Source organism: Otolemur garnettii, unplaced genomic scaffold (assembly GCF_000181295.1).
Source record: "Otolemur garnettii isolate 467f Iridium unplaced genomic scaffold, OtoGar3 scaffold00014, whole genome shotgun sequence".
Lineage (NCBI taxonomy): Eukaryota > Metazoa > Chordata > Mammalia > Primates > Galagidae > Otolemur > Otolemur garnettii.
In genome coordinates, this window is record NW_003852409.1 from 3,824,949 (window position 1) to 3,835,876 (window position 10,928).

At 43.6% G+C, this 10,928-nt stretch overlaps 2 protein-coding genes across 2 annotated transcripts in view; one reads left to right on the forward strand and one right to left on the reverse strand.

The window, feature by feature from the left end:
• Positions 1-478: 478 nt before the first annotated feature.
• On the reverse strand, positions 479-5,343 carry ALG2 (ALG2, alpha-1,3/1,6-mannosyltransferase). Its single transcript, XM_003785166.2, has 2 exons — positions 4,904-5,343; positions 479-1,957 (listed from the first exon to the last, which is right to left on the reverse strand). The coding sequence occupies exons 1-2, from the start codon at positions 5,249-5,251 to the stop codon at positions 1,055-1,057; spliced, it is 1,251 nt and encodes a 416-aa protein (XP_003785214.1). The 5' UTR covers positions 5,252-5,343; the 3' UTR covers positions 479-1,054.
• Positions 5,344-5,587: 244 nt separating this feature from the next.
• Positions 5,588-10,928, forward strand: part of SEC61B (Sec61 translocon beta subunit) — an 8,739-nt gene continuing 3,398 nt past the window's right edge. Inside the window, exons 1-2 of the mRNA XM_003785167.3 lie at positions 5,588-5,701; positions 5,856-5,953. Of these exons, the coding sequence (XP_003785215.1) occupies positions 5,699-5,701; positions 5,856-5,953 (101 nt within the window). The 5' untranslated portion in view covers positions 5,588-5,698. The remainder of the gene's footprint in view (positions 5,702-5,855; positions 5,954-10,928) is intronic.

Consider the following 10,928-nt stretch of genomic DNA (forward strand, 5'->3'; position numbering starts at 1 on the left):
TCTTAGAATTGATCAATGTGAAGCCTTTGGCTAGTGACTTTTGCTATTTTTTAAAAAGTGAATTTAGCTTTAAAGGTGTGTTGAAAACTAAGATTTGTATTTAGTTAATAAAGAATTATGAGTGGTGAATGTCCTGAAAGACCTAAGAGTATATAGAAGGGGAAGATCAGTTGTAGCTAGTGAGGTAGGCAGGGGGGTCAATGAAAGTGTCACAGCAGGCCTTGAAGATAAAAAACATTTGTGTCCTATACATAGTAGGAATTTAGTGAAAACAACACAAATATTAACAAAACTGATGACCCAGACGACATTAAGAAACATGCCCTCAACAAAATGCACACCGCATGTGTGACAATATTCCCACTTCGTTTAAGAGCCATGTTAGTTTGCTGTAACTTCAGGTTTGGCTGTCACATGCACGTTCTTAACAATACCAACATAGATTACAGAGACTAAAATCTAATTTTTTTTGTCTCTATGATAGACACCTTTTATTATGTCTACATGTGCAAAAATACAATAAATCATCTTTGTCAAAAGCCCCAAACCAAACCAAAAAAAAAACACAGCACTCTTGCTATGGATCCAGGAAATGGTATGACTAACAAAAATTTCCTAGCAGATGATCATGAACACTTTGGTGGACTGATTCTGGGAATAACAGTAACCCTGTTCTCATTATGCTATGGAGCCAAATTAATCAAGTTCGATAATAACACACTTAATCTATCAAGACTGATTAAGGCACACTATGATTCTAAGTTTATAGGCAGAGGAATAATCTAGGGGAAATAGAATTAAAATATTCTGTTGAACATGGAATAGTGCCATATTTATAAATTCACACTGCTAAGACTTGGAATGATTATACCATGAAAGATACAGTTTCTCTGAAAAGTAGACAAGGAGGTGTGGTGTACAGGAAGGTAGCTCAGATTCAAGACTCAAGTTTATTATTATTATTTTTTTTATAAATCTCTTTTGCACTAGATTCTAGGTTTTTTGGTTTCAAAACTAGGTCTACAATCATAAAAATTGCATAAAAGGAATCAGATTATACAAGCAGTTTGGTTACATAATGGTAGACCTGTTCTGTAAATGCTTCACAGGAAAACCTGTCCTTCACCCTGGCTCTTCCAGCCAGGCCCATAGTGGCTTTTAAGGAAGGTTCATGGATGAACCTTTCTATTGCTTCTGAGAAGTGCACTGGGTCAGGCTCACACAGAAACCCCGTGACACCGTGGATTATGGACTCCAAAGGCCCACCTGAATTAACAGCAATGACGGGGCACTGCATGTACATGGCCTCAAGAGGGACGATGCCAAAGTGCTCATTGCTTGGTGTATAAAGCACACACGTGCAGCCATGGAGAAGTGAGATTTTCTGTTTGTCTGAGAAAGACCTCAAGAAGGTCACATACTGTTCAAGGTCAGCCTGTTGGACCATTTTCTTCAACTCCTGATAGTGTTCCACATTCTCTAGGACTCTCTCATCATAACCACCTGCTATGATCAGATGAACCCTCTCCCAATCTTGGGATGTCAATTTTCCACGCAGTTGCACTAGTGCTTCCAGTGCCAAAGTCAGATTTTTCTTCCTTTCATATCTGTTGATGGAGAGGAACAGAAATTTTTTTCCCCTGGGGACTAGGTCATCAAGCTTTTCAGGAACAGCTGAATCAAAGTTGGCAACATTCAGAGATGGGTACAGGATGTCAGGGTCTATGTGAGATAGGGACTTGAATGTTTCCTTAAAAACAGTAGCTGTGAACTGGCTGTTGACCAGGATGCAGTCTGCCATGCCTGTGGTGTATTCTTCTAGCCAGTCAATTGGGGCTCTGTATAGCCGTTTAAGAAAAGAATCTCTCTTGGTGAGAAGCAGATCTGGGAAGTGACAGTAAAACAAGATCTTCTTACGTCGTCTGGCCAGCCTGAACACAGGGATACAGGCAGACACCTAGCCAAAGCAAAATCAACAGCAGATAAAAGTGACAGTCAACTCAACTTTAACCCAGACAAGAGCACAGACACCCACCCTGTCTGCTTGTCTGTGGGCTCCTCGGGGACAGTCTCTAATTCTGCTTTGTTCCCTCAGACTCTTACCAATACAGTGCCTGGGTACAGAAGGTTTGTAGACATTTGCCAGATGTGTGCTAAACATTTAAAGATTTAAGTCCAGTACTTTCCTCTTGTACAGTACTGTCCAATAGAAATAAAAAAACTAGTAACATTAAACATGTTTTAAGGCTGAAATTAACTTTTAAGTCTTATGTAAAATATTATTTCAAAATGTAATTGATACTAAAATATGTATATATACATATTTTTTGGAGATAAGAGATTCAAGCTGTCACCCTGGGTGGAGTGCGTCACAGCTCACAGCAACCTTAACCTCTTGGGCTTAAGCGATTCTCTTGCCTCAGCCTCCCAAGTAGCCGGGACCAACCCAGCTATTATTTTTGTTGCTGTTGTCATCGTTGTTTTAGCTGGCCTGGACCAGGTTCGAACCAGCCAGTCGCGGTGTATGTGGCTGATGCCCTACCCACGGAGCTAAGGGCACTGCCAATACTTAACTATATTAATGATATATTTATCTCTTTTCCAATTGTATCTTCAAAATCATGTTTCTATTTTACACCTGACCATATCTCCCTTCACGTTTTAAGTGCTCAACAGTCACATGTGGCTAGTTGATACATCTTGGATAGTTATAGCTCCAGCATTTTTCTCCTTCTAAGGAACTGAAATGAATGAACTATAGTACTCTGGAGCACAAGCTCTGGAGTCAAGGTCCACAGGCTTTGAATTTCAGCTCTGTGTGATCCAGTGATTTACCCCAATTTCCTCTTCTGTAATATGATGACAATTATAGTTCAGAGAAACTCAAATAAGTTTTATGATTATTAAATACACTGATATATGTAAGATGCTTGGAGTTTAGCACATACACACAGTCCCCAAGTTAAAAACACCTAACTTATGTATAACTCGTACTTATAAATAGAAGCTATTACAGGTAATAGGTAAACGTACCTGTTTGAATTTATATACAAATCCAACTTAAGAACAAACCTGCAGAACCTATCTTGTTGGTAACCCAGGGGCTGCCTGTAAATATTAACCACAGACAGAAGCAAGCAGGAAATAACGCTGCCATCACTATAGACTTTCTTGTTTGGTAATCTTTACAAGTCACTTAATTCCCAGCTCACTTAACACCTGAAGGCAAGCTTTAGGAATAACGTGCAGCTTATTCAGAATGACATAGTTAAAGCAGCAGACACCGAACTTGAACCCACGTCTCCCACTTCCAAGCCCAGAATCTTTTCTCCATCTACTACAGTGTGCTCACTGCTTACTGTACACCTGCAGGATGTCTGGTAAATGTATACATTACTTAAAAAGAAAGCTTCCACACAAGCAAAGATGAGCAAAAGTAACTCAGCAGTCACAATTTAATGAAACTCAAATATATGCCATTTCCATCTATCAGTTTGGGAAAGATTAAAATGGTTGATTATAACCAATGAGGAGAAGGGCATGGCAGGTTCTATCATATGTTGTGGGAGAGTAAAGTGACAGAACCCCTTTGGAAGGCAAATTTGGCAACTGTTATTGACATTTAAAATGAACTCTTTGACTCACCAATTTTAGGAATTTACTCAAAGGACAAGCTTGCAGAAGTACAAAAAATGAAGTACAAGATATTCATTATAACACTGATCTGGTTAAATATTAGTGTCCTTTAACAGAAGAATGTTTAGATCATCTATCTATCTATCTGTGAGACAGAGTCTCACTCTGTTGCCCAGGTTAGAGTGCAGTGGCATCAGCCTAGCTCACAGCAACCTCAAACACTTAAAGTTTAAGTGATCTTCGGGCCTCAGCCTCCAGACTAGCTGGGACTATAGGCACACACCACAGTTCCTGGCTCATTTTTCTAGTTTTAGTAGAGATGGCATCTCACTCTTGCTCAGACTGGTCTCAAAGTCCAGAGCTCAAACAATTCTCCCACCTTGGCCTCCCAGAGTGCTAGGACTACAGGCCTAGACCATAGTACAAAAGCGGGTTTTCCAGTTGGAACTGAGAATGAAGTGAATTTCTAACACTGAGATCCTTATACAAGAATGTTCCAAATGAAAATTTTTTCTGAAACAGAGCAAGGTGCCCAATACTAGGTATTCATAATCTCAATTATGTATAAATAAGATATACCTATAGACACATATGCTAGTGCAGCCACAGACAGCTTCCTGAAGGATACAGAAGAAACTTAACAGGGACATCTTCAGGGAATGAAATGGAAAGGGACTTTGATATTACCCCTTTCTATATACTATTAAATTTTTAGTGGAATATGTGTTACTTTTTAAAATAAATTTTTTTGGGGGGGGCGAATGTAAAAAGGAAAAAGTCTACAACAGCTATAAGGCAGATCCAGGTGGATATTATTTGCCAAGGTAAAAACGTTGGATTTTTCTCCAAAGACCAATGGGGAGTCACGTTAAAATTTTAGGAAGGGTATGCCAAATTCAGTTTATGTTTTTAACCCACAGTAAGGACAACACACAGGTTACTTAGAAGTAAAAGGTGACTGAAGTGACTTAGAATGACAGTGTTTCCTAGGATGGGCCCCAAGGCCTGCTTTGGAATCGCCCGAAGACCCAGTTAAAAATGTGCATTTTCAGGCCCACCTCGGGGCTCCAGGATGAAAACCTCCTGGAGGGAGGGGTTCTGCACTCTGCATAGCATTAACGGGTCCATACTAAAGTTCAAGAAGTACGGGCTCGCCCTCAGCCCGGGCTTCTGCAGCTCAGTTCTGATCTTTCCGAACTGCAGGCCACAGAGGTCCCTTGTCAGAGGTCACGCCCGAGGAGCACCCTCACAGTAAGGTCCGCCTCACCTGGTCGCATACGACCACATCGAACTCCTCGTCAGCGAGGAACAGCACGTAGAGCGCCAGGTACACCATGCGCACATAGGCGCAGACCGCGGCGCCGCGGCCACCCCAGCCCAGGCTGCGCGGCAGCCAGTCCCCGGCGCAGCGCACCGGCAGCTGGCGGGTCTCAGAGAAACAGTGGCCCGGGTCATAGTGCGCTGTCCAGATCTTCACGCTACACCCGCGTGCCTGCAGCGCCAGCGCCGCGTCCAGCACCAGCCGCTCGGCGCCGCCTACACCTAGGTCCGGGTGCAGGAACAGCACCGACGGGTTAGGGACCGGATCTGGGTCCCGGGCCCGCTTCTCGGCCATGGCCGGGAGCGGCACCCTGAATGTGGGTTTTCCGCGCAAGCTCCGCCTCCGGCTCCCAGTGGGCCACTGCGGGCTGACCCCGCCCGTCGTGCGTACGTCAGTTAGGCCACATCAGCCCAAATCTGTGGGCGCCTAGTAACTGCCAGAGAAAATTCCTCGACTGGACATACCTCCTTTTGGTAGGGATTGAACTCTGTGAAGGACACTATGATCCAAAAGAAGGAAATGGGAGTTCTTTACATCCCACACAGCCATTAACCAAGTCGCCTGTAGCAGAATATTTACAGGCATATCGTGGGACAACCTAGGCGTCCCTGGAGTCAGCGAGGACCCAGCCCCCGGTCTGGGGGCGGGGCCTGAGCCAGTTTCTCCAGCTACCGGTCTTTTCGGGGCTCCGCAGCGTTCCGGAGGTCCACTTCTGCACCCTGCAACCCTCCAGTCTCCAGCATGGTACGGCGGCCCCAGCACCCCGCCATTTATCCCCACCTCTGCCAGGAGGTCTTCTTCCCTTGCTTCCTCCAGCTTCCCATGCGGAAAATCAGGGCCAGAGTCTCGGGGCAGGCCCGCCGGGCTCACCCGTCGTTCTTCTTGTCTCCCTCTACAGCCCGGCCCGACCCCCAGTGGCACTAACGTGGGTTCTTCAGGACGCTCTCCCAGCAAAGCAGTGGCCGCCCGGGCTGCAGGATCCACTGTCCGGCAAAGGTAAGGCTCCCTGCGGCCCATTCGTTCGCAGACTCGAAGAGATGGGGCATAAGAATTCGCTGACTCTGAGGAGGAAACCCCAGGATATTAAAATTCACAGAGAGTGGGAATTGGTGGCTCATGCCTGTAATCCTAACATTTTGGGAGGCCAAGGTAGACGGATTGCTTAAGGTCAGGAGTTCAAGATCACTCTGAGCAAGAGTGAGACACCGTTTCTGCGTAAGCTGGAAAGATTTTGTGGGCATGGTGGCGCGCCCCTATTGTCCCAGCTACTCGGGAGGCTGAGGCAGGAGGCTCACTTTGAGCCCAGGAGTTGGGAGGTTGCAGTGAGCTATCATGACGCCACTGCACTCCTGTTCCCCACAAAAGATTCCTAAGGGCAAAATGAGGTTGTGGTGACGTGGCCGTGTGAGTAAAGGCATCTTGAGAGAAAGGCGATATTTTGTTCTTGTTGTTTGATTACAGGCACTGCTCTTAAAACTGGATAGGGTGAGAGACTAAAGCTGATGTCTTTAAACTAGTGTCTCTAGATGTGACCTTTGCAGTTATATTTCCATCTGGAGACCCCATACACAATGTGGTAACTGTTAAACTGAAAACTAAGTTTCTTTGCACCCCAATTCCCAGCTCCCAGCCACCAGGTATATCTCCTCACTTCCATGTGGCACTACTCTACTTTCTTTTATCCAGCTCTGAAACTTCAGCATCATCTGGGATTTTTCTTATATGCCCTATCTATCCAGTTATATGCCAAACTTTAAATTCTACTTAAAACCACCTCACTTCTTTCCTAGTTCATTTCTACTACCCGAATTTAGTCTTCAAACATTCTTACCTACTTATGTAAGAGCTAACTCTTCTCTTCACGCCCTTTCCATTTTAGTCCATCTGTCACTGTGATGTTACTGTACTGCTTAGTTTTTTTTAAGAGACAGAGTCTTACTTTGTCACCCTGGGTAGAGGGCCATGGCGTCACAGCTCACTGCAACCTCCAACTCTTGGGCTTAGGCAATTCTCTTGCCTCAGCCTCCTGAGTAACTGGGACCACAGGTGCCGGCCCAGCTACTTTTTTGTTGCAGTTTGGCTGGGATCAGGTTCGAATCCACCAACCTCAGTATATGGGGCTGGCCACAGGCTCTGAGTCACTGAGCCATAGGCGCCACCCTCTGTTGCTTAGTTTTAGTGTTACTTTTTTGTTATTGGATTACAGAAAAACGTGGCGGTAGAATACCAAGGCTCATGGTGGTTCTTTCAAGCTATCCTCTCTCTCCCCTCTCTCCTGTGATCTAGCACTGGTGAACTTATTCTTTTCTGAACTCACTTTCTCCCCCACCTCAAGGAAATTTTCTGTTTGTTTTCCAAGACTAAGCTCAGGGGTTATTTCCTTTTGAGGCTTTCTTTGGCTTTGCAAGCAGCAGTTAATTACTAGTTTCCCCTTTTGCTCCTGAAGCATTTTCTTTATGCCATTGTAAGGCCATTTGTGTTTCCATATTTATCTTGTTAGGCCTTAACAAAGTCAAAGAAAAAGAAACCTGCTCAATTGTCTCTTTCCAGCATTTACCATAAGGCCTGGCACAATAAATGATGAATGAAGGAAGGAATCATACAACCTGTTGTCATGAATTTTTGAAGGAACTAATGAGGTTTTATCTAGATTGGAAAAGACTTTGAAAGAACAGGAAACTACCTTTAAGGATGTGAACTGAAATGAGGCTTTTCTTATTAGCTACAATAGGTAAATTAAAACTGATAAACCTACACATAGCAAAGAAATTGTGATAGAACCATCAAAAATGCTAAGATTAGGGCCAGGCACAGTGGTTCACACCTATAATCCTAGCACTCTCGAAGGCTGAGGTGAGTGGATTTCTTGAGCTCAGGAGTTTGAGACCAACCTGAGCAAGAGTGAGACCCTGTCTCTAAATAGCTGGGTGTTGTAGTGGGTGCCTGTAGTTCCAGCTACTCAGGAGGCTGAGGCAAGAGAATCATTTGAGCCCAAGAGTTTGAGGTTGCTGTGAACTATGACGCTATGGCACTCTACCAAGGGTAACAAAGGGAGACTCTGTCTCAAAAAAAAAAAGGCTAAGATTATCCTTAATGATTGTGAGTTTTCTGTCACTGAGGTGTTCAAGAGAAGTGTATCATCAAGCTGTTTTGCCTTATGGGCTTGTAGTGCCATTCCCATCATGGACTCTAAAGAGCATGGAATCTAAAGATGCTTTGCAGGAATGGAGTACATGTCCTGTGGGGATGATGGGGAATGGTTCTGGTTAATGAGAATTGATGGTACTGTGACAAGGAAGTGTGGTCATCTGAGAATTTCTAAAGAACAAAAGAGAGAGTACATATTTATCAAATGTAAATATATTAATATTAATGAAATAATAAAAATGAAATAAATGATACACAACTAAAGTAGAGAACTTAAAACATTTAAGGACAGATGAAGCTTTTAAATTTGTGGGGTTTGATGTCATCTTTTAGGATTCGGTATGATGGAGCTAGTGTAACTAGACAGGCCCTGGTTGTATATATTGAGAGACCTGACAGTGTTTCCTTCTAGAAATTTTGGCAGTGGTTAAGTATTATTTCACAAGTGTAATGTAGTAAGTATTAATTGTCTAAGAATATACCTTTGCTTTATAAGTCTTTGAGAAAACATTAAAGCTAATGGTTAATAATAATGTTTTGGATTATGTAGTCTGCAGACTTGCATTCTTCATGGTCAGTGAGGTAATAGAGTCAGTACCATCGGGGAATAAACAGTGTAGGATTTAAGGTCAGGCTGGGGTTGGAGTAATGTAAAAGGAAGTTGCTTTGAGGATGAAAAGGAACAAGAATGCTTTATAAGCTGTGAAGTGCTCCATGGTGTTCCAGCAGGGTTGATGAGACTTAGGGATATTATGAGGGAGGAATAGTCAGGGTGTTAGGACAGTCATCACATGGTTATTAAGGACCTACCACATGCTGAGTTCTCTTCAGCTCTGAGGATATATATGTTAACAAGACAGGATATATGTACAAACAAGAAAGGCAGATTTGTCCTCAGGACCCTTATATTCTAGTGTGGGAAACCATAAGCAAGAAAATAAGTAAATGTAATAAGTAAATGTACAAGTAAGTAAATGTAACAGAAAAAATAAAGCTGGATGGGGAATAGAGAGTGGTGGGGAGGGGTGAGGATAGGTAGCTGTTTTATATAAGGTGTCCAGGGTAGGTGACATTTGAGAGAGACCTGAAAGAAGCAAGGGAAGGAATCATGCAGTGATGTGGGAGGAATAGGCTTCCTAGGCAGAAGGAATGGTAAAGTGTAAAGATTCTGAGGTCGATGAGCTTGGCTTCGAGGAGCATCCAAAGGGCATCACGTTAGAACAGAGTGTGTAAGTTGTTACTTATGAAAACCATTAGGTTGAGGGATAGGAAGAGGGAGGCGGTTATAGAGTGGTGTAAGAGAAAGGATAAGATAGGCCTCAAGTAGAAATTTGAGAGATTCAAGTAGGCTTTGATTAAACTTTTCCTAGCTTCCTCTGGGGAATGGGAGGTATTTTGAAACGTGTGATATTTTGGAGTGGGGGTGGGTGGTGGTGGGGGCTGATTATTAATCCTCTGCTACATCATATGTGCTAGCAGAAGTAAGAAATCTTAAATTCTTCTGGATAATTCTAGGAGACTTTGAAGTCAAGAACTGGAGGTGGGGTGGCACCTGTGGCTCAGTGAGTAGGGCGCCGGCCCCATTTACTGAGGGTGGTGGGTTCAGACCTGGCCCCGGCCAAACTGCAACAAAAAATAGCTGGGCTTTGTGGCAGGTGCCTGTAGTCCCAGCTATGCGGGAGGCTGAGGCAAGAGAATCGCCCAAGTCCAGGAGTTGGAGGTTGCTGTGAGCTGTGACTCCACAGCATTCTACCAAGGGCAATAAAGTGAGACTCTATCTCTAAAAAAAAAAAAAAAAAAAGAACTGGAGGTGGGAGATTGTAGAATAACAGAAAGTGCATGGGTCCTAGTCTTGGATCAGCCAGTGACTTAGCAGATAAACTGGGTTTATCTTCTAGCTCAAGTTCATTTTTATAAACAAGGAGGAAACTTTCAGGTACCTGCCTCACAGATTAAATGACATGTATCTCTGTGTGTGAAAGCTTTTCTATGTGCATGAATTATTCTGTAAGTCTCCATATAGTTATGTTTGTTATTTATAATCAGTTTTCCTATATAAACAGCCATATAATGAAGTTATATAATTTCCCATGCAGCCCATAATTAATGTGTCTGAAATCAATCCTTGTAGTACAACAGATCCAATTCATTGATACTGATTGCTTTCAAAGTTCTGGCGTGAACTCCTTCTGCTGGAACTCCAGGTAGAGCTAAGACGACAGTCTCTCACTGCATCATGCAGCAGGACAAGCTCCCTGAGCTCTAGACAGTGCCTCTTGCAGAGTGTGGTGTAAAGGCCATTTTAGGTGAGGGTGGGTACAGGGACCAGGGCTGGGAGGAAAGCAAAGCAAGAGGAGATGGTGAGGATAGGGTTTTCACTTCTGTTTCTTTCCCATATGCTCTTCCCTTTCTCAAAATCCCAGAATCAGCAGCCCACAGATACTGCAGTGGGATTTGATTAATGGTGGGGGGCATCTCTCCTCCCACTTTGGACTTCTTGGGCTGAAGAAGATTGCCTGTGACTTCTCTTGTCACTTACCACTTACCCCATGTCATACCACTCTAGCACTGGAGTAAGATTGGGGAAGTGCTGAGTGGGAGGATAATGGTTGAGTGTGGTTCCCTAATGACTGAGGGCTTCTCCCAAAGAGGGCGGAAAGGATTCCAAGTTAGTTCCTGGTCAACAGAGTAAGTGCTGGTAGCCTGCTTCTGTCTGCCAGGGCTGCCTATATCATATAGCTCATCTCATGAACCTTGCTCCCCTTGCAAGGTACAAGTTTTGATTGAGTATTCTTTTTCTTTCTTTCTTTCTTTTTTTTTTTTT

Bases quoted from the DNA above. Each gene is read 5' to 3' on its own strand.
- ALG2 (XM_003785166.2), bottom strand. From the start codon at position 5,251: ATGGCCGAGAAGCGGGCCCGGGACCCAGATCCGGTCCCTAACCCGTCG. The intron at 1,958-4,903 runs GTGAGGCGGACC...TGCTTTGGCTAG, and splicing joins ATGTGGTCGTATGCGACCAG to GTGTCTGCCTGTATCCCTGT.